The 23,869-nt window shown below is 39.8% G+C and overlaps 1 protein-coding gene across 2 annotated transcripts in view; it reads left to right on the forward strand.

Moving 5' to 3' along the window:
* The window catches only part of CDC5L (cell division cycle 5 like), a 34,347-nt gene that overhangs the window by 5,647 nt on the left and 4,831 nt on the right, over positions 1-23,869 (forward strand). For both annotated transcript variants that reach the window (XM_027455331.3, XM_027455332.3), the window contains exons 5-14: positions 577-676; positions 908-1,126; positions 2,506-2,650; positions 3,120-3,308; positions 4,212-4,360; positions 6,969-7,131; positions 8,518-8,682; positions 10,013-10,093; positions 10,430-10,675; positions 13,324-13,521. In XM_027455331.3, the coding sequence (XP_027311132.1) occupies positions 577-676; positions 908-1,126; positions 2,506-2,650; positions 3,120-3,308; positions 4,212-4,360; positions 6,969-7,131; positions 8,518-8,682; positions 10,013-10,093; positions 10,430-10,675; positions 13,324-13,521 (1,655 nt within the window). The remainder of the gene's footprint in view (positions 1-576; positions 677-907; positions 1,127-2,505; positions 2,651-3,119; positions 3,309-4,211; positions 4,361-6,968; positions 7,132-8,517; positions 8,683-10,012; positions 10,094-10,429; positions 10,676-13,323; positions 13,522-23,869) is intronic.

Here is a 23,869-nt window from a genome sequence, read left to right on the forward strand (position 1 = left end):
ACTGCACTGCCCATGATGATTGTTATTTCTGTATCTTCATCTTTTCCCACCAGCTGATACCTCCTGGTTGAATCCGTACTGAAGTGCAACAGTGCGTGGCTTTTTTCCTTGCACATTACAATTTTAGGAATTAAGAATTGCACGTTGATAAAATTGTATGAATGGACCAGTGGTGGTTTTGAACAGTCATAGGTTCACAAATACAGCATCCTTGGATCTAGCTGGAAATGATATTAATAAATTAACCAATACAGTACTCATGGATCCAGACACAAATGAAGTTATTTCATTTTGTTAGTGCAGTCAATTTGCCACTTTCTAAATATATTTTGATTTGCTGTAGAAATTAGTTGAATTATTTTTAGCAGTAGACGTTTTAACTTGAAATCTTTGCTTCATCAGGCTAATTAGAAAATATATTGCAACAACTTGAAGAAAACTGAAGTTTAGCGATCATGCACAGCTCCTGTGAAAACATTGATTCATTCAGCTTTTAAACGTTGCTTTCTAACCCTAATGTCACATTTCCCCTTACTGCTATTTTTAAGTATATTGTATTTATCTACACTATTGCAGATGAACTTGAAATGCTGTCTGAAGCTCGAGCTCGTCTGGCTAATACGCAGGGAAAGAAGGCGAAAAGAAAAGCAAGAGAGAAGCAGCTGGAAGAAGCTAGGTAAGCTTGTGCTTAGCTTTAGATGCTGGGGCTTCTTTTGTGGACTCTGGAGCATATAGAATGTATATAGTCAGGCTTAAGTCATTTCAGAATCAGACTTTTTCATGAATACATTTTCGTATGAATACATGCAGTGCTATCACACCAGCAGTTGATGATAGTACCAGCTCTTGGGACAGAGGAGCCACCTATGGGTAGGCACTTCAAATCACAGTATTACTGTTTCTTTAGACGTCTTGCTGCTCTTCAGAAGAGACGAGAACTTCGAGCTGCTGGGATTGAGATACAGAAAAAAAGGAAAAAGAAGAGAGGTGTGGATTATAATGCAGAAATTCCATTTGAAAAGAAACCCGCACCTGGTTTTTATGATACATCAGAGGAAAACTATCAGATTCTGGATGCAGATTTCAGAAAGCTACGTCAGCAAGACCTGGATGGAGAATTAAGATCGTAAGTATGTGTTATATTAGGGAGGGAACAGTGTATTGGGGGAAAAACCAACAAACACACAAAAAATATGTGCATGCTGATGTGTTTATATACATATGTATGTGCTTATATATATTTTATGTACGTTATATATATTAATAAATCATATAACGTATTTATACAAAACATAAAATGTATAGTCAAAAGTCTATAAATTTATAAACAATATACATATGTTATACATACATAAGCATGTATTTGGCATATATATAAGTATATAAAGATAAATACAATAAATAATAATGAAATGTACTAGGTCCTGGAAGTGTCTGAAATAGAACTTGGGCAGGGGTTATGTTTTCCATGTGACAGATGTTAGTGCAGGTCTTTTTCTGCACTTTTTTGTGCAGAAAAAAAAAAAAAAGATTATCTGTCTTTTTTTTTTAATCTTTCTAAAAGATCTTATTAACCTTTTCTGCATGAGAATAGAAGACCTTATAGACATTGGCGCTCTTTATATGGAAATCTTGAGTTTGAGGTTCATTTTGTTATAGCAATAGATTACTCATAATATTGCAGTCCTTTCTCCAAGTCAAAACATTATAAATGTTGCTTATAGGAGTAACTTTTACTTATTGCAGTAGTACTTTTGATAGGAAAATAGTGTAATAATTCAATTAATAATCTTAAGTAGAATTTCCTTAAATGCTTAATTTCTTCCCCTGCCACAAATCTCCCACCACTCAGTTGAGAATTCAAAGGCATATCTTCAGCAGCAGCAGTATGGCACGTATTTAATTGTAGAATTGCATTCCCTGTTCCTCCTGCCCTGTGCTTTTTACAGAGAGGGTAGGTCCAGTACTACATGCAGTTTGGTTTATTAGCTTGTGGTATATTTAATTCTTTATGTATGTCTTTTAGTTTAGAGAGTCTGGTAGGAGGTTCAAACTGCTATGTATTGCTAAGTTATGATCTCACAGACTGATTCCATTGCTGTATGAAGAAAATACCATATTCATTAAACGCTGAGAACTTAGGTCCCATATTCCACAGAAAATATTCTTCCTTTAGCAGCTGCCGGAGGAAGAGGACCCACTGATTCTAACTGTGTAAATTCCCGAATGGGCATTTTGTCTTGCTTCATAACCCTGTTGACTGTAGCTGAAGCAACAACCACCTGTTGCCTAGTTCTGTAATGTAAAAGCATTACACACTGTTGTTGTAGGTTCTGCAGCAAGATCTGTAGACCCTATCTAATCACTTAACTTGTACACCACAAGTCAGTTCACTCTTCCCAAAACATGATTTCAGCATATCCAGCTTTTGCTAGGGTACAGGCTTTTTGTTCTTTGTTTTACTTTGTAACTGTTCTAAAATGATTCTCTTCTCTGTATTAATAGTGAAAGGGAAGGACGAGAGCGCAAAAAAGACAAACAGCATATGAAGCGGAAAAAAGAATCAGACTTGCCTTCAGCTATTCTGCAGACCAGTGGGGTGTCAGAGTTCACAAAAAAAAGAAGTAAATTAGTGCTTCCAGCACCTCAGGTAAATAGCGCATTGATCAATAACCAACTTAAACGCCCAGTGCCAATCAGCAGTTTCTGTTCTGTCAGTTGGATCTTGTGATCATACTATACCTGGGGATTTTCTCTTTGCAGGAAGGCATAACCTGATCAAAACCCATAAGCCTAGGTGGAAGATTGATCTTGGAGTGATTTTTTTCAAGTGGAGTTGGTGGGAAATGTCAAGGGAGATGTGTTGTATTATGTGTTTGGACCTTCTGTGCATGGGAATGGGGTGTATCTTGTGGCAATATTTTAGAAACCAAAGTTTTATTCCTTAGTTGGTTTCAGCATACAAGTGGCACTAATGTAGTACACACCTGGGAAGTGGGTAATGGTGTGAGGAGACTGTTCTGTAGTGCTTTTAAAACAAATGTCAAGTACCTTCTGATGTACAACAGGCGTTTAGTTTTTCTAAAGATAATGTGTTTGTGGTTGTTTTCTTTTTAAAGATATCTGATACAGAACTTGAAGAAGTTGTAAAAGTCGGCCAGGCGAGTGAGATTGCACGCCAAACTGCTGAAGAATCTGGAATTACAAACTCAGCTTCCAGCACTCTGTTGTCTGAATACAATGTGACCAACAACAGCATAGCCTTGAGGACTCCGAAAACTCCAGCAGCACAAGACAGGATCCTGCAGGTAGAGTATAAACGGACAGAATAATCTTGTGGGTTTAGTGCAGTGGTCAGTTAAATAAAATATGTAAGTACCACCAAAACATTCCTTAGATGTTGTATGTTACTGGGGTTTGAACTGGTACACGATCTGCAGGACACACTGAAAGGCATAGATGCAGGCCCACTTCTGTCTGATCAGTTGTTTGTTGGCAAGTTTAGCTTTAACCATTCTCCTGGTACCTTGTATAGATTCTCTTTGTGTAACTCACATCCTTTAAATAATTTATTTTATGTTTTTTTCAACTTAGTTTGGTATCCAGCTTTTTTTTTTTCAATTAACCAAAAGTAATTAACTAAAACAATAAAATAATATTTTTCTAGCACTTTACTTGCTTAAAAACACTTAAGATGGGGATTCTTAAAAACCCTAGCTGTGCAACTCTGAATTACATTCGTGTTGCAGTGATTGTGTGAATGTCTCAGTTCTTTTAAAAACTGATAGCACCAGGTAATGTGTTGTTGTATGTGGGGAAATGGCTAAATGAAATCACTGCTGCTATTTTGTAAAAAACTAAAAGGACATGTTGATAATGACTTGAGTATTGAGTCAGTAATGAATCTTGCAAATTTACGTAGTCTGACAAACCAAAGGAATTTGAAACATCAGTCAACCCACTCATTTTTGCAATTCCAATTGTTAACATATATGACTGGCAATGAAGATTAAAATTGCTTTCAGGAGAACTGTAGGGTTTGTAAATAACCTGTGTACTGGTGTTAAAAAGGGTTAAACATTTTCTACAAACCGGTTGATATTCAAATAGCCCTTCAGCTGTTCTTGTTGATACTGAATCTGTGAAACATGTATAGCAGAGTGATTCTGAAAGTCTTGGTTAATGTACTGTCTGTGCTGTCTGTTCCACAGGAAGCACAGAACCTGATGGCTCTCACCAATGTGGATACCCCCCTGAAAGGAGGTCTTAACACACCCTTGCATGAAAGTGACTTTTCAGGGGTAACTCCCCAGAGGCAGGTTGTTCAGACTCCAAATACTGTGCTTTCCACGCCCTTCAGGTAAAAAAAAATAAAATAAAGATGTGTTTTTGTAACGGGTGCTTGGCTGAGCACGTATCTGATGGGCTGAAGGAAGCGGCTGTCAATGTGTAAAGTAACAGGATATGACCAGTGCTGCAAAACAAACTCTAACCCCCTTTTATTTCAGTCTCTTGTTGAACAACTTTCTCCTTTTCTGTGTCTTTTGCAAGCTCAGCCACATTATCTTCATCTGTATATGTATAGTTTGAAGGAATTTTGGTCCAACATGAGCTCTTCTGCGGTCTGGAGCAATATAAGTTATACGGGAGTAATACAGGAGTATAAATAGTAAGATGGCATGTCATTCTGCGTGTGGATTCTAGCCTTTCCAAAGTATTACCTCTGAGCTGAAGGTGTGGGAGGTCCCTTAGCCAAACCCACTTGGAACTTTTGAAAAGCTGGGGTAAATATTTTATAAGCCATATATATCCAAAATAAAATATTTCTTATACTGCCAATCTAAATAGTATGGAATTGTTAGTTTAGCTCTTAGAGTGGGTCCTGAATAAATATATATCCCACAAAAGCCAAATAGCATAGAGCTAAAAAATATTACACTTTGTACATTTTGTCTGTCAAATTTTTCAACTTAGGTTCTATTTATACTTGTACCGTGCCGTTAGGAAAAGCAGAGAATGAAATAAAAGGGACCTTTATGGCAGCTTTTCAAAAGCAGCTTTATTTTGTTATTTAAAAGTTGTATGCAAAAGCCCTGCTCTTTTAATTGGATCTACACAAATGATCTGTTGGAGTCAGTGGAGTGCAGAATGAATATAGGGTTTGGCCCGGAGTGATCTGGCTGCTCATTTGGGTTATTTTATATCAAAAAAACATTCTGATTCTAAAGACATTCTGATTTTTTTTTTGTCTGTTTGTCTTCTGCGGTGTGGGGTTTGGGTTTTTCTGTGTGTGTTCTTAGCTTCTGAAGTTCAGATTTGCCCGTGTAAGTATGGTAGCTTTGTGTCCATTTGGCTTGCTATAATTCATAGTTCCATATCAGTTTGAAAATCCAAGACCTTGAGAGGGGAAAAAAAATCCACGAGGTTGTTAACAATAAATAAAAGGAAGCTCTAACTTAAGCAGTCAGAGTAGTAAAGTAGAGCCATTGTCTAATGGCAAATAGAGGAAGTATTTAGGTACACCTTTTTTTCCTACGATGTCATGAAATCTGTAATATTTTGATGTAAGCTCCTTATGGAAGTTGTTGTCTTCCATTAGATTTTATTGTGTCAGGTCATAGTAGTAAGAATTACAAAGTTGAATCTTACATGTTGAAAAATTTAACGGGTATTTAAACATTGTGTGTAACTGAGACAACTGGAAAAAAAGCTATCCACTTACCTAGAAACTGTTTCTCCTGAAAAGTTATCATAAAGCTTTTTTTTTTGCTAGTATGATCAACAAAGTAAATATATCCTATGAAACAGTCATTTGAAAACACAAAATGATTTTTCTTCTGCTTTTTTGTGGGTATCATCCTGCAAATGTTACTGTCTGTATTTGTTATTCTAAAAGAGTTCCTAAAAGTCTGAACAGCCTCAGGTGAAAGAAAATTGTCACTGGCTACTCACAGCCATGCTCAGTTAATAAGGCACTGTGGTATCCCTTAGAAGAGGACCAGTAGAGCATGTCAGGCCTTGTATGCAACTGTTTATCCACTGTTATGGCATCTTACTGGCACTGCAGAATTACAGTTACTAGTAGTGGAAATAATGTATTAAACCATCTTGTCCTGTTTGTCTCTGCCAGGGTTATTCTCTACAGCACATTCAGTTTTCATTGCTGCCTGAACATGTTTACTTAGGTGCAGATGAGTACCATAGCGTAGGTTTTTTTATACCAATTTTACCCCTTCCTGAACCTGTTTTCTTTGGGATGTTTACCAGTGTTTTACCATTTTTATTTTTTTTAATTTTGTGTTTCTCACACTGTGTGGCCAAGAGAAAACTTGTAAAGTGCACAGACATGGCCCGGGATACAGTCACACTCTTTCATGCAGTAGGTTCAGTAGGATGGAAAACAATATTTCTTGTCCGTCTAGAGAAGTAGCAATTGAGGCCTACAGAATCTAAAACTTACTCCATCTTGCCTAACCTTGGGTGTTTAAAAGTGATTAGTATAATACAATTATCTCTTCAATAATCAATTAAAGCAAAGACCTGTCTTTGGGGCAATTCATTAGGTTGTAAGATGGGACAGCTGTTAAGCCATCTGAATTCAGAGTGAATGGCTTGCCCCAGGTGGTGGGGAGGTCAGAGGTTGCAATTAAATCCTGATTGCTGTATCCCAGAATGGGGACTGGTGACTGGGTGATCTCTCCTCAAAAGCAGTGCTGGGGGTTGATGTAGTTCCTAAAGATTCTCTTACTGTGTTGATGTGCCTGAAAGATCCTTGTGTACATTTTGATAGGTTTAAATAACTTATTTGATTCTTTTAATTGCATATTATGTTTTCACAGCCTCACACATGCAACTGGATTGAATGTGTTAATTGTATTGTGTAACTTTCTGCAGCACTCGGATGTTTGAAAGTAAAAATATTTTTGGGGAAAAAAAACAAATCAAAGTCGTATTTGCACTTCCTCTAGAACACCTTCTCAAGGACAAGAAGGCTTAACTCCTCGTGGAGGACTAACTCCTAAGCCTGTGGTTGGTACAACTCCTGGTAGAACTCCATTACGTGATAAATTGAACATCAACCCAGAAGAGGGGATGGCAGACTACAGTGATCCATCTTATGCAAAACAACTGGTAAGAACTGTATACGGAGTGGAGGTGAATGTTCTGTTAACTTTCAGGTTTTTAATTTCTCATCTTCTGACCAGAACTTTATAACAAGTGCTATTTCTACCATTTGCCTACAGGTCTGTGTTTATCACCTGATAAAATCAAATCTTTGCATTGTCATACTGTCAAGAATTTATTTGAAAGAACAGAGATACTGCCAGTTAAAACAGCTTTGACTGTGTTTAGTGAAAGCACACCAGAATTACTCATCAAAGAAGATGTAGTTAAGTTTCAGTCTTACTTCTATCTTTGAAGCTGAGCAGGAAGTATATCTAAAGATTCAGTTTTCTTGCAGTCCTACTCATTCCTCAAATTCCTCATCATCCTGGCTTCCCAGTTTACCTACAGGGTCTTTTAATCAGTTTGTCTTGTTGACAACATTGAGCTGAAGGAGTTTAATTTTTGCCATAAGGAGCACTTGGTTTTAAGGTGTTCATTAATCTGAGTCCATCGTGATTCTTTCATCACCTTTGGCAACAGATGTTTCCTTTCCTGGAGATGCAGCCAGATGTACCTTGCCAATTAGACTTGGCATAAAAAGGGCATATAACTAATGGGTAGCACCTTGGGAACTTCTTTTATGTGGCTGATTCTGCAGCCCTAATGGTGGCTTTGCATATCTCCCACCAGAGCTATTGACGTGTTTCTTTTTAGTCCTAGCTAAGAATATCCTCTTCGAATTTTTAGCATGTTCTTCTCACAGAAATAACTCTTTGACTTCAGAATTTCTTTCAGCTTAAAGGACAAGGCTTATTTGTATTTTGGTTCTATATTAGCCTTTTTGTCATAAGAAAGGAAAACAGGGGATTTGGTTTCCGTATGGACTCCACTGACTTCCGGATCCGGTGGTGATTGCGTCATTTTTGTCCTGTGCAGCAATCCACAGATATGTGACCAACTGCTGTGAGAAAAATTCTAGTTAGCCTTACAAATAGTCTCATGTCCATCATCAGTATGGATGCATTTTCACATATTTTCAATTTTGGAAAGGCAAATATATGAGTCTCCACTGTTGTACTGACACTACTGGTAGGGGAAGGCGCCAAGCTGTTGTTTTGTATACTTTATATATTTGTATGTTTCAGTACCTGTCTTTAAGAAAGCTGAAAGTTGTCCTTTAGCATCAGAAAGTTTCTCTGTAAGTTATGTGAATAAATTTTGGGTAGTGGTATATAGGCTAGCCTGGATTAGTAATGTGTCCCCTTTTTTCAGACCTCAAAAATTCTGTTTTTATTTGATTTGTGTATTACTTGTGTGTTGTTTACATCTGTTGATGCAGATGAATGGAATTTTGTCATACTGTGCATCAATGCATGAATTCAGAAACACATCTTATTAATATTCTGATAGGAGAGAGAGTCTCGTGAACACCTGCGCCTCGGGCTCATGTCCCTTCCTGCTCCAAAGAATGACTTTGAGATTGTTTTACCGGAAAATGCAGAAAAAGAACTTGAGGAACATGAAGTAGATGAAGCCTTTGTGGAAGATACGGCTGATATAGAAGCCCGCAAGCAGGTAGGTGTATGTAATGCAGATAGTGCTATTTCTTTAAAACAAAATATGTTCATTTTATGGTTTCATAGTGTCATACATGTTAAGTGGAGGTGGTACAGCTTCTACAGAATAACAGGAAAATGTACTTGTTTACTGTGGTGGCAGCACAGAAAACATACATACAAGCAGAATCAGTTTTCTCTCTGAACCCTTTTCTTTGATGTTAGGTAGCATGCCTCATTTTTTGTGATAGTCTTTAAACATGTGCATGTCCTCCCTCCTTTTGTTCCTTCAAAAATATAATTAAAAGCATTTTTTTAGTAGATATATGTGCTTAATTTTAAGCATGTGAGTACTGTGCATTTTTCAGTTTCAGGTTATATTCTCAGGGTTAAAAGTTACTGTTTTATAAAATAGATACAAATTCAGGCAGGCTGGTGGAATACTCAGAGATCTACTAAGGAGTGAATTGTTCCCCATTTGTAGGGGGTTACCACAGGATTACTCAGGCAGCCAAGTTGTGCATGGGTCTCTGTTGTTGTTATTCCAGAATTAAAGCCTGGAGAAAGTGATAGTTTGTTTTAACAAGTGAACAAAACAATTAAGACCACACAAACTATGCTCTGATATCTGTTAAGTGTATCCTAAAGCGTCCCATTTGGGGAGGAACAAATTGTGCACATATAGGCATCTGTTGCATGTAATAAAATAATAGAAGTCTGCATAAACATGGATAATTTAGGTGTGTGGAATAGAGAAAAAAATCAATTTCTAATATCAACTAAAATAATAGCAAACTGCCTTTCAAATGGAGGCATTACATGTCTAGGATCAGAATATCGGAGGTATTGGTCATCATCCCTGAAGTTTTAGGCAATATTTCCTTTTTATTTTGTATGGAAAAAAAAAAAAAGAACTTAAGGAGAAAAAGCAGTATGTAAGAAGAAATCTCATGTTTTCATATGTTCACAAGTATTGTTTCACTGAAGTATGTCGTAAAAGAGGACAAAGATTTAAGAGTCTCTTACTGGCAGGTTTCCTATTTGGAGAGTTAGAGCAGAAGTAAAACCTGATGTGGAAAAATTTATAAAGGACTAAGTCTGCTTGGGATGAACGAAAATATGATGGCTTGAAATAGCTTTTTAGGATCGCTGTCACAGTTAGTCTGCTGTAGTCTTCTTGTTAACTTGAGTCGCAGTAAATTATGTCATGCGAAGTGTGACCTACTCTCTGTGTTTTAGTACTTCAAGGAACTTTTGCTGCAGGAATTAGTTCTTTTTATCACATGTATTTGTAAGAAGCATCCAATTGTATTGCAGCAGCTGGAGTAACACTTAGCTTGTTTGTCTAGGCTCTCCGAGAGGCAGAGCGTGCGAAGGAACTGAAGAGAATGCACAAAGCTGTTCAGAAAAATCTGCCACGTCCCTCAGAAGTAAGTGGAAACAAAATTCACTTTGAAGAAAACAATGCAGGTTTTAACCATTGTAGGAGGAAATACAGCCTAGGTAGATCATGAAAGAATGAAATCCTTATTTGACTATGCTGATTTCAGCTTTTCACGTTGAAAATGTTCTAAGGTATTTCATACTTGCAGCCAAAAATACAACTGGGTTTGGGTTGCTGTATCTGTTTCATGCAGCAAGGGTTTCTGGCACCTGTTCACGTGGTTTAACTGATCTAAAATCATGTTTAAATAGAAGTATATGAATTTAATGTGCTCTTTGGTAATACGGTGTTTATGATTTTTTTTATTATTATTCTTGGGCAGGTTAATGAAACAATATTGAGACCCTTGAATGTGGAGCCACCTCTAACAGATTTGCAGAAAAGTGAAGAGCTAATAAAGAAGGAGATGATTACTATGCTTCATTTTGATCTTTTACACCATCCGTTTGGAGACCAGTCTAGCGGTAAGAAGGGGAAAGGCCCAGGATTTGGAACCAACAATGCAGAACATATGGCTTACTTGGAACAAAATCCTTACGAGAAGTTCTCCAAAGAGGATCTCAAGAAGGTGAGAATTGTACAGCCTAATTACCAAAACCTGAAAAAAAAAGAAAAAGAAAGTGGATTCAAGCCTGTACAGACTTGAGAAATCTCCAGAGCATTGTGTGAGGAGCTGTAAGGGTAACTTAAGTGTATGTTTTTTTTTTTTTTTTCTTATGGGCTAATGTTCATCTCAACACTCAGCAGGATGATAATGATGTATTTGTCCACAGACACAGTCTTCTGGATACAATTTTGAATGTGTTGTGATTGTTTATCATTTGAAGTGAGAGTAGGAGCTATAAGCCCTCCACATTTATCAAATTCTACTTTGCCTGACCTATAAAGTGATATTAAAGTACAGACACTTCAATTCCATGTGGTATCCTCCCTGTGCTGCCTGTGTTGACTGTTAAGCCAGGATTACAAAGCATTTGTTTTCTTCATAGCAGTGCAGACGAAGTATGACAGTGGTAGCTAGCTTATAACTTGAAGCAGCAAATGGGGTTGTTTAATGATGCCTCTCAGGCTTGATCCAGCACAGCAGTGCCTCTTGCAAAGCCTGCTGGGCTGTGGCAACTGATCTTAAAGTACCCCTGGTTAAAGTGCTGAATAGGCAGAACAGGTTGTCACTGGACAAAATGAGAGTGTCTAGGCATTCTGTCCTCTTCTGCGTTGTAATCCCAAGCTAAATATCCTTGTACTGAGGCTTCCAGTTCGGGCTGTTCATTTATTTAAACATCTACAGATGTTGTGCTTGCTGCCAAGTGACAGACAGTTTAGACACACAAGGCTGTGGTTAGCTCTTTCAAAGAGCTTCACCTGTGAAGTTGTGCCAGTAACCTTTTACGAAATGCTTACAGGAATAAAAATGATTGAAAAGGACAAAATCACATGCCACCAAATCATGTGTTGTTATGCAGACTCCTGCTATCTGTAACTTGTATTCTGACAAGAGCTGTGGTAGCTCAGATCCTAAATCGCGTATTACTTTAAAGTGACTCTACAGATAAACAAGCAGATTTTAGATCTGTCTCCTTGACCATAGCTGACCAATGAATCAAGAGTCTAAAATAAAAAAACACTGCACAGTATGTACTTTAATTTGCTATTAAGTGAAAGATTACACTTGCAGATTCCTTAGCAGGAGAAATTAAAGATGGAAAATGCAGTTAGATGATGAATCTCACTGCTCTGACAGTGTCAAATTGTTCCCTTAGGATCAGCCTCTGAGTGCCTTCTCTTGTTTGTTTTGAAGTACAACAAGAACTGAGTTTGCTGTCACTTCATTTGGACTTGTTACACAGTCCAGTAGTTTTTGTCTGGAAATTTCCTTCAGAGTCCCTAGAAATTTTTCTCTCTTAACTGATGGGCAGTTCTTTCTTCATACTTGCTCTCTAACATTTAGAATAATACTCCCTGTTTGTTTAAAATCAAATTCAGGCCAAGTAGTATTCCTATCCGTACCCCTGTCTGGGGTTTGTTTGCTTTCCCTTTTTTTTTTTTTTTTTTTGTTCTAGAGCATGTTCTACTAAAATCCCTTCAAAAAATGCACCTTTCTTTTCCTGATATGTAGTGTTCTTTTGGGAAGGATTAGCAGTGATGGTATATGCAGTGTTGTGAGCTGTGGAGCTGTTTTGCTGTCACAACTAGTCTAAGTAGTTACAGTGTACAAACAGCTGCTAATTGAAATTGAATTTATGTAAGCTGCAACTTTGTCAGGTGTGGCTGGAGTACTTCTACTTTATCTGATTTGACCATCCAGGACAAGTGATTAATTTTTCTTTCCCTGGTATCTCTGGAGTGATTTAATCTAGCAATGCTTTGAAATACATGCTTCCTGGACAGTACGTGCTTCCTGTTATACAATATAGGTCAGCATCCTTTGAGATATCTGCTGGTGATACAGAAATTAGCAGAATGCTTGTAAATCCTGTTGAAAGGGTGGAGACCCACTTGTAATCAACAAAATCCAGATCAGCAAACATGTTTACGTGTTCAGTTGCAAATAAATCGTGAAGAGCTTGGTGCCTGTGTAGCTCTGTGGGTTAGATTCTTTGTCGGTATTATGAGTTGTGAAAACAACATGGGTCCTTCCCATTAATTGTGATGTACTTTGGAAACTGAACTGGTAAGAGGAGAAAGCTCCTAGCTCAGTAGTAATTCTCTACAAACAGTGTGTGCTTGTTAGAGGAGCCTTTCCTGCATAAAAGCTTATGCAGCTCATCCGTTAATGTTTAAAAGTTGACTTTCCACACTGTGTGGAAAAGGGCAAGCAAAAGGAAATGAAAAGTGATTTTTGTTGCATAGAACAGCTGCTTCTGTCTGTGTAGTTCTCCCTCCCCTCAAGGTCCCTGCTTTTATCTCTGTTCTTCTGCAGCAAGATGAAATATCTGGTTGTGCCATAGCTTTCATTAGCTACAGCGGAGTGATGTCAGGTTTGGCCAAATTATATAAAATGAGGGATAGTTGTGCTGTGAGTAGCCTTCTAGCCTGGGTTTCATTTATAATCCACAGCATCTGTGTTAGATTTTGTAGTTAGCTTAACCTGATGGTGAGCTTTTGGTATGCAAAGAGAAACTGCCCCCATGAAATGTGCGCTGAAGGACTGAAAACGAGGAATTTTCTTGTCCCTGTGTATTGTAACTGCAATTTATTTCTCATCATTTCCAACAGGCACAGGATCTACTGGCACAAGAGATGGAAGTGGTAAAGCAAGGAATGGGGCATGGAGAGCTCTCAAGTGAAGCTTATAACCAGGTGTGGGAGGAATGTTACAGCCAAGTGTTGTATCTGCCCGGACAGAGCCGCTACACAAGAGCTAACTTGGCCAGCAAAAAAGACAGGATAGAGTCACTTGAGAAGAGACTTGAGGTCAGTGTCATTTTTGTCTGCTTTTGCATCTGGTTTTTTTTTTCTTGTTCCTTTTTTTTTTTTTTTTTTAATAAGAGGTATCGGTCACTTTATAAATTAGGTCTCTTGGTGGGATTCCTTTGAAAAGGTTGTTAAGAAATTCTCTTAGGGTCTTCATAGATGTTCTTGAGGTGTTCAAATTGCCTTCTGTCCTTTTCTCAAAGTATTCTTACAGTATTCTCCTGCACAATGTCCCTTTGCACTATTAGCTGTAAGACTGACTGCTCATGTCACCCCTTTATTCTCACCTGGAGAGAAGGTCAGCCTCTGCTCTCGTGTAGTTCCATGCGGTTTGTTTGCAGGTTTCTTAATCTCTGCTATTAGTGGATGAGATACCAGCTCTCTCTGGTTTTTCATTTTGTCTCTGGTAGTGGGCAGTACAAGATACTTCAGAGAAGGATGCTTTAAAACAACCTCTGTCCCAAACCCCTCTCAAGTTGTTTTCAAATCCAGAGTTGGTTTCTGATTAATAGAAATTTATGGCATACTTTGCCATTGACTATTACATACGTGAAGGTTCAGCCAATTCCAGTGGTCCCCCAAAATGAAAACAGTGGATATTTGTGTTTCTCCATTACCAGGAAGTACAAGGCTTATTTATGCTTACATTTAAAACTCAAATCTTGAGTTTGGTGTCAGTGTTTGCTTCACAAATACTTCCTACAAGCACAGAATGACAGAGGTCAGATGGCAACATCTCACGGATGTGCCTGCATGCAGTCTGAGCACTATGGGAGAGCACTGGTACGAGGGGGGCAAGAACTGAAACGAGACCTTCCTGCTGCTTTCTGAGCTGTACAGGGCAGCGTTCTCCAGTGCCAACTTGCTTGTGCTCATTTATTCAAAATGCAGCAGTCACAAGCCTTAACGAGGCTTTAAGATTTGATGAAGTTACCCTTCCTGGGTTGCTGCTTTTTTTTTTTTTCTTTTTTTTTGAGTTACTTCACAGTCTGTTTCACATGTTCATCCTCCAATTTGTTTCTTATCTTCCATTCCAGCTCTGCTGAGCTCCTCTATTTTGAGCTCTCCCAACCTCTGTCAGGTTTCTTGGAGGAAGAATGCAGTGTAACTGCACAGTTAAAGGGTTCTGAGAGTTTGTTTGAAATGTAAACTACAAGGAATACACACGAACTCTATTGACTCACCCATCCAAATCCCATCAGAGCCCTCATCTGAGGAAAAAGAAGAGTTTTGCAGATGGGTTGTACCACTTGGAGCAGCTTCTTGATCTGGTTTGTGACACAGTGTAGGACTCCACTAAGCCAACAGTGGGTTTACTGAGACTGGGTGATTCCTTGTTTTGAGGCTTTTGTTTGGTTCAGCAGTAGTTGGCAGTGCTGTGTGTGTATATATGTTGCACGTACAGCTTGCAGTTTCCCGGTATGATCGGTTAGGGGTGTTAGTGGGGAAGAGATCATCTGAGGTATAGTGCACTAACTAAAAAAGAGCAATTCAAACCTTTTGACACTGATTTCTAGACCGTCACCCAAATGCTCCACTAAAAATGCAAATGTACGCAGCTTTTATGATAAAAGGTAAGCTAGGTTTAAATGGTTTCTTCCCACAAAACACTTGCAGTAAATCATCAACTGTTCTCCAAAATACCATTTTAGCCTAAAAGATTCTCTAAGTTATGCAGGCATGTGAGCATTTTTCCTTCCTTTGTAAAAGGAAACTCAAATTTTTAAGTTCTTCTGTATTTAGCGTCAACATAGCTACCATTGGTGGAAGTAAACATCCTCAAACAGATACTGACACAGAAATTACATGAGAGGGAAACCAGAAAGGCTGAATGTTCACTTGGCTCCCACATGAGATACAGAAAGAGCATGTGTTTTGTGAAGTCTGTTGGTCGTGACTTGTCCACGCGTAGTTTCCCCAGTTGTTAGCCTCCTGTTTGGGCTGCGAGCCGTTCACATCCGTGCTGATGCTAAGCCCCTGTCGTGCTGCTGCTTGCCCAGCAGAGAGCACCATCGCCCTGCCGAAGGCTATCAGCCTGTCACTGCACCCTTCGGAGCTCTGCTCTGCTGCATTTCCATTTAAAAAAAAAAAAAAAAGGAAGAAAAACTCTGAGCACAGCAGCACCCAGGCTTACAGGGCAGCAGGGGCTGCGCTGGCCTCGAGCCAGCACGCTGAGGGCTGTACCTAATTTGCGTATGAACGCTTTTGAAATTTCAGTATTTTACGCCCCAAACTGCATTAGGAGAGTGAGTTATTATTAAAGTCACAAAGTCAAGCGGTTGAAGTTAGGGAATGCACAGGCAGCCTTCCTCTGGCAGCCTTGATTTGCCTACGCAGATGCGTTATGAGACAGCCTTTAATTTCGTGATTACAGCCTAGTTTTTTTTTCCACAGACTCATTTACTGCACAGGATGGATGGTGCTTGCTTAATGAGTAGCTATTGAATATTTTGTTTTCTCTTCATTGTTCAGTGTGTGGCCCAGTGCCTTTATGCTGCAGATTATTGCTGAAGTCTGAATTGGTTACTTCTGTGTGGGCTTCCTCGTGCTGTTAGTCTATCTCCGCCCAATATTTGAATGAGAAGTTGCCAGTGGCGTGCTCGCTGAGGGTATTGAAGCAAAGACAGATCAAATCATCCCTTTGTCAAACTCCTGGTGCGTTCGCTCATTGCTCTGTAGTCAGCTAGGAAATGCAGTACAAATTGGAGGGTCTGTCAAGAAAAAACTTTTAATTCACTTACCAACATCGCGTGGGGTTCCACAGAAGGGAGAGTGAACAAAGTCTGGCTAGCTCTGGCTGTGATCACTTGCTGCGATCACAAGGCTCCGTGATTCTATAACAGCTTCAGATTAGCTGGGAATTTTGAGTTCTGCTAGCCAAGGTGTCATTGCTTGGTGTGCCATAGTAAGGAGGGAGAGCAAGCTTGTGGCTGCCTTCAACATACCCCAAACCCCAGCCGAGTCATGAGCTGGGGCCAGCAGAGCTAGCTACAGGTGCAGTGGAAGTCCTGCTTTGCTTTTCACTGCTTTTTGTTGAGTGCAGATGGACAGAGTTAAATTTGAGCTGAAAATTTCCCCAAGTGTGTGCAAACTGCGATTCAGCGCAGCTCTGTTGCCTGACCTGTTTTAGAAGGCCCTTCAGCATAGGTCACTGGCTGAGTTTAGTTAATAATAAATCAAAAGTGTAGCAGCTTAATGAAGAAATGAGTGTACAACAGGAAAAAAAGCATGACATTTTTTTCTACTCTGTTTCCAGAAATGGCAAAACTCACCTTCATTTTGAGTTTTTTTTCCGAGTAAAATTGTCTAAAAGCAGTATCAGTTGAAGTATCAGCAGTATCAGCTCTTTTAATGGGAAGTATCTGACAACCTTAACGAAAAGCAGTGATATTAGCTCTCCTTTCAGTACCCTGAGATATTTGCTTGTACTCTTAACTTCATTTGAGAGAAGAATGGAAACTAAAATAGTCTGCCAGCAGCAGAAACTGATGCTGGTCAGCTTCTGGGGCTGCCTGTTCCCTTCCCGACTGCACTGAGTCTGGTAGGAAAAACCCGCAGTGTTCAGTGGGAGTTGCTGGAGACAGCTGCACGTTGGGTAGTCACTGTCTAATACTTCCATATGGGACTGCTAACACCCTGCAGATCCTCTGGAGAGGGGAAAAAAAAAAAAAGGCAGCTTATTTCTAGCACTGTCTTCATTGCTCAGAGATTACTGGCTGGATTGATGGTGTGGACAAACGCTCGTCTTCCTCTAATTGGCCTGTTCTCGCTGCCTGAGTGATTTAGTGGTGGCAGTCTCGTGTATGTTGACATGACATTTATCTCTCTGGAATTGATGGTGATATCACAAACAGATTTGTGCTGTTATTGATGGGCTTGAGCAAGCGAAGCGGAGCAATTGTGGACAGCTTCCGTTTGGCTGGATACCCTGTCCAGGCATCTGCAGCAGGAAGGCGCAATACACTGATGGTTTTCCTAGTGGAATGTACAGCCATGTGGTCGTACTTCTCATTTCTTTTCTTGTTTGAGGATTTTAGACTCTTTGAATGTGTTACTTACATAGCTTTAGAGTGGGAAGATGTTAGTATGTGAACTTTTTTGCCTTAACAGCAAGTGCTTCAGGTCTGTGCAAGTGAATCCCTTTGACCTCGCTGTGAGTCGGGGTACAGCTTAGATTTGCTTGAATCCAGGTGGGATTTTCTGATCTGTGCAGCAACTTCTGGAGGTCTAGCACGTTTGTTCGAGGCTAGCTGCCCTGCAGGATTAAGCCTTTCAGGAAATGGAGTTTTCTCATGCACAGTAGCATTGAGTAACCACTTCTCTGCAGCATCTCATACTTGTTTCTCCTCCAAGCAACATGTTTATAAAGCAAACTATTCCTACCTGGGATATTTGTTAAGCTAGGAAGCTTATCAGGTGCAATGAGACAGTAGAGGCATCTGTTTAACAAACTAGTTCTTTCCTTTGTAATTCAGAACACAGGAACTTCCTACCAGCGTTGCTTTGTATTTGAAAGGAGTTCATAATATTGGCTTGCAATATTCAAATATTTTTCTTAGCATTGTGGTAGTTATGTCCTCGTTTCAGTTGATTGCTAAATCATCCCTCATGAAAGTCTACAGAGGAGGAAACTAGTTCATTGTGTACACAAAGCATAGTAAAATATCCATCCCGCAGCAGGATTTGCAATATCTGGTTGTGTAACTACGGTGTGCACTGTCCCCATGAACGAGCTGGTAATGCACCAGACCAAAGCAGCCAGTTTTTGATTGCAGCCCAAGTCCTCTGAATTAATTTTCATTGCAAACCAGTGTCTTAGCTGGAGATCTATGGATTGTGCTGCACTGCAAGGTGTATCAGTTGTTAGGTCATTGGAGATTGTATTTTATCTCTAGCTTATGTGCTTTTAAAGACTGCATTTTGTCTTGGATTTTCAGTCGTGCTGTTTCTAAGAAAACACCTGTAGAAAATAAGAATATGTAAGACTAGGAATTGAGAAGTTACACAAACTCAAATACTCAAACTCTGGTGGAATCCCTGGGTGCTCTGCTTTTCTGGTCACATATACTCATTTGTACTATTGTGGTGCTGTTATGAAGTGTTTTCTTCTTTTTTAAACAAGGTTTGTTGAAATGTAGTTGGCACCAGAGAACACATTTGAGGCTTATCAGTGGTCTCCACTGTCAAGCTGTTCAGAGTTTGATAGATCTGGCTGTTTATGCAAGACCACTACTACAGTGCCTGATCTCTGCTTAATGTGCACTTGCTCATCGGGTTGCAAATCTATTTAGTGTTCCAGTTTTATAGGGAATACACTTTTTTTTTTTTTTTCCTGGGCAACACTGATGGATAGCAGATCTCTTAGGAACTGTCTTTACCTCTGTGTGAAAACACTTCTAATTATGTACCAGCGTGGTTAGCATGCAGTTTGTGTTGTAGCTAGGATGCTCCACTGTTTCAGCTCATGCCAAAACCCATCAGTGCTGCTCCCTTCTCTCTCTGAGCCCCCTGCTGTTACCTCTGATCTTGTACCAGTGCTGCTGCAACTTGGCATTAACCTGATTCAGTTTGTTGAACCGTCAGAAAATGAATTATTTTGAGGTTAAGAAGCAGACCCCTTTCCATAGCAGCTGGTTATTAGATCAGCCTAGGCTATTACACGTCACATCTTTGCTTGCAGAATTTAGGAATAGTTGTGAGGTCTGTAATGAAATTACCCTCCGTACCTATGATATGATAAATAAAAGTTTGTCTGTTGCCAAGGATGACTTCTGTGTACAGTAAGAAAAAAATGCCCTGCCAGGGAAGATAAATGGATACAGCCAGAAATTATGCACTCTCTTTCTCGTGCAGGTGGCTATTCGTTTCCTATTTTTGAGCAAGTCCTGTGAGCTGCGACTCAATACAGCTCATTGTAGCCTCCCAACTCAAACAAAGCTGCCGTTGCCGTAGGCTCCCTGTGTTTTTGGTAGGGAGACAAGGCTCCTCCTGAGAGCAGCTTGGCCTGCCTGAGGGTTGAATTTCCCTCCTGGGGTTCCTATTCTTTTTTGATTGCAGAGGCACCTAGAGCACCTCAGATAAGTGAAACGAACCTAGCTCTTAATGTCTCCCTCGGTTCCTCTGTCACTGGAACAGGATTGATGTCTACCTTATGGAGCTCTGTGAAGTGTGTTTGCAAAGCACTTGCAGACCTGTGACTGGAAATCGCTGAGTAAAACCTCTAAGCCTTAGGTGTGCTTTGTAATACCTGGAAAGTAATCTTCAATTCACAGCTGGCTGAATGGAGCTGGAGCCTTGCATCTGTGTTTGTTGCAAGCCTGGAATAAAAACCATTTTTAACTTTCCATTAGGTAAATTGACTTATTAAGTCCTTGGATTTCCCCATAAGTTACATTTCTACCTCTACCCCACTCTGAAACCTTCATCACCATGAGCAAGCAGGAAGAAAGCAGATGTAGTTTTACTCAAATTTGGCTGTTCTCTAGGACTTAAAGGCTTACAGAGGTGACATTGCTCAGGCTGCCAGTTGAACAGCTTTGAGAAACAAAACTATGCTTTTGCTGCTAAACTGTTACTTTCAGAGAGAAATGCAAATACTTGATTTTATAGCAATTTTCTTACTGTTGACTTACTTGGGGACATTTGGAAGGAAGCAGATGACTGCCAGTAAGAGGGTTCTTCATATTCTTATTTCTGTGATCTTGCCTACGTCTGAAATTCGTCTTCAAATTGGACCGGTATGTTGTGGTTGCCTTTCTTCTAAGGTCATGTTTTGGGGGCTTGGTAACTCATGTGTGTGGAAAAAAGCCTTTTTCCATTTGCTTACTTCATGTCCTCAGTCCAGTTCTGCCAAAACATTTTAAATGGAGAGTAGAAAAAAGTTCTGTAAAAATAAACCTGAACTGCGTAGCAGTTACTTTTTTGTGGCCAGTTGCTCCTAGTATGGGGAAATTTTTCCTCGGTGCCTAAAACAATTGACTTCCTGTGCGTTGCCTGGTGAAATCAGGTTTTGCATGCGAAAACGGAGTTCAGAATGGGAACCCGTGTGCTGAGGAATAAAGTTCAGCATTAAGAGAGCTCGTCATTGCTAAAGGTCTTTGCGCCCCATCACTTTTGCAAACTGATTTTTGACAGAAAGAGGGAAAAATCGATACGGTTTGTTGGTGCAAGCCACCACATCTACAGAGCCTGTCCGAATGTGGAGTAGTGTCAGAGCCTGTGGATGTTGTGCCAGTGGGAGTTGCTGCTTGTGAAGTAACTTGTTGCATTTATGCTCGTGTAGTGGTAGCTGCTGGAGTGGAGCGCTAATGACTGTGGTAAGCTCATTGCAGGGCTTCTGCTGTGTATGAAGAGGGACCCGGGCTGCCTGCTAATGGTTTGTGGCATGGGCTTCCACAAGATTTTTGCCTCGCCTCTGGAAGAGGCTGGTCTGAGAATGTTGGATTTGCAGTGATGCTTTCTGAAGTTACCTGTATTTGGCTTGCAGCCCTATTATCTTATTGGATGCTGCAATAACCTATGTTTGCTTACAGCTAAAAAAAATCTCTGAAATCATTCTTGTAGATCAGCAGTGACTACAAACTTAGCCAGTAACTTTCTGTAAAGCTAGACAGTTGGATGTTATGAACTTCTGTGAGACCACTTGCTCTTTACGTACCTTGCACCATCACTCCACAGCCCTACCAGCTACTGTTGTGATGCTTGAAAGCGAGGTGTTGTGATTTCTGGAACAGTTCACATGGAGATTGCACTTGGGTTATTGGTTTCAGCTGGGGACGGATGGAATGGCCTTCTGCAGATATCAGTAAATAATAATGGTAATGATCAGTAAGCAGTAAAATATTTTTAAGTAGAGTAATTAACTTTTTTAAAAAATGTGCTATTGTAGAGCGTACCTTTTGAACTCGTTAAGGCAGATCACCTCTGTGCAGAGGGCATTACAGTCATCATTGGCTCAGGGATGGTGTGAAATGCTGTCAAAAGCTGCTCAGCATGACATGACATTCATCTCTTCATCTTGCTGCTCGTTAACTCCTTTCAGCTGCTCTGGCTTACCAAGTCAAAACAAGGCAAGTTCACCAACCCTGCTATTTAAATTAAGTTGATCCAGCTCCCACCAGCAGAAGTGCGCATGGAAGGGTTGCTTGTGGGTCTGAGGAGAGGCAGGAAGTTAGAGCAGTGTTGGGAGTATTCCTGTATAGAATCACAGAATAATCTAGGTTGGAAGAGACCTCCAAGATCACTGAGTCCAACCTCTGACCTAACACTAACCAGTCTTCCACTAAACCGTATCACTGTTCCTCCACACTAGAGGAACTGGCAAAAGATTTCTCTCTGCAAAAGCTAACCAGCTTTAGGGTGATGTGTTGATTCTCCAAGGTCATGGGATAAGTTGGTTTACTTTTGACTATGGCTCTGGTAAGAACATAGAGCAATTTTCTTTCAGCTTTTTTTTGTCCATCAGGCATGATCAAGCAGAATACAGGAGTGCTTGCTGCTGTTTAGGGATTGCAGGAGGCTTCAAGTTTAATGGAATGAAAGCTAAACAATAAAGGGAAAAAAAACATCCTTTGAACTGAGAAGGGTAGACTTGGCCTTGATAGACTTGGCAAGACAAGGAAGTGTAAAAATGTGTTTTAAACGTGTTTGAGCCCTACCTTCATTGGAGTTTTTTTCCTAAATATTTCCTGGTGGATGCTTGTTCTCATATGCAGTCTTTCCCTGTTCTTTGTTGTCCTTGGTTAAACCTTACAACTAATCGATCTCAAACTTCATTGCCAAATTCAAATCCTTTCTCCTTTCTAAGTGGATATAAAACCAGACTAATTTCACAAAGATCTTCTGGATATCTAAAACATGTTGTTGTGTCTTCTGCTATTTTCTGTGTTGCTGTTAGATGAAAAAAAATATATTTTTCATCTAGTCTCCCTTTCTAGATGATGGTTTTATGAACCTGTGAATATATCTTTTTCTCTGTTTTGGACTTTCTTTGATCTCTGATCCAGTGTTAAAAACTGGACACTGTTTTCTAGTTCAAGTCTTACTGAGCATGAAGGGGAAGGCACTTCCCCTAAGATCGGGCACCATTTTATCCCGTGTCTGTATTTGCTATTCCCGTTTTGCTAAAGCTGGTACAAAAGTCAACCAAGCCAAAGCTGGCCAAGAAGTTGTACAAAATAAATAATGAAGTGGAGAAATCTTTGAAATGTCTTTACATTTTCTGCTAGGTTCATGAGGGAAACGGTTGTCAGATTTTACTGAAATCCATTTCTTAGCTTAAAGCAAATAATGTAGACTACTGTTTAAACACACCTCTTCATAACTGCTTGGAATTTTTAGCTGGGTATCTGAGCCTTAAAATTTTACGAAGCTTGAACTAAAATTATATGCAGTTATTGGCATTAATGCAGAAGTCAGCAATTTTTAATAAATAGTATTTGTTACAAAAGCTGAGACCTCCTTTTGACCTTTTTGTAGTAGGTCCTAAAATCTTGTAGTTGGGAGAGAGGAGGAAAGGTGGTGAGTGTTCACATTTCTCTGTAAGTAGGGGAGGAAGAAAGGGCTGTTATTTCTGGTTTTCAAAACTTGAGAGATTTTTTTTTTTTTTTAACACAGCAGTGAGGCCCATGGCCTGTGATAATCCAAGATAGACAAGGAATTGACCAGAAAAACAAGGGCTGAATAGCAGTGTACAACCTAAGGAGCTGTAGTAGCTAAAAGCAAGAATGTGTATCCAGAAAAAACTTGGAAATATTACATCCAACTCCCAGTGTCTGAAAACTTCAGAATCCTTAAATCATCAGGGTGTGATATTTTAACAAGCATTTGATTTGATCTGGTTTTTGTTTTTCTTGGAGAAAGAATGCTTTATAATAACTCGTTGATTAAAGCAGTAGGCATTTAGGGTGGGATTGATCTACCTGGCCTTGGGTATTTGTGTTGGGGCAGGCAGCCCGTGCTCTTCTCCTAGTCAGCAGAGAGGAGTAAGGACTGTGGTGGCATCACTTCAGCCCTCTTCTGAGGCTGTGGATCAGGGGAGCCGTGCCCTAGAGCTGCCAGTTTCTCTCCTGAATATGGTAGGAGCTTGGGTGCCGTGCTGAGATAGGGATATCTAAAGCCAGGCAAGGTGAGTCCCAGCTGAAGTGCGTCAAAGTGTGAGACCAACCCAGTACTGCCACTGCTGGTGAAAATTGCAGATAAGTTACAGCTTCTGAGCTCGGTGCCCTGCTCTAATCTCTTTTGTGTACAATGGAGATATTGCTTATAACTGTTTCATGTCCTCAGGTCCTCAGTGCTTAACATTGGGTTAGAAAATTGGGTTGTCGAGAGATCTTCGTTTAGGAAGGCA

This window comes from Anas platyrhynchos, chromosome 3, assembly GCF_047663525.1.
Source record: "Anas platyrhynchos isolate ZD024472 breed Pekin duck chromosome 3, IASCAAS_PekinDuck_T2T, whole genome shotgun sequence".
NCBI classification, from domain to species: Eukaryota; Metazoa; Chordata; class Aves; order Anseriformes; family Anatidae; genus Anas; species Anas platyrhynchos.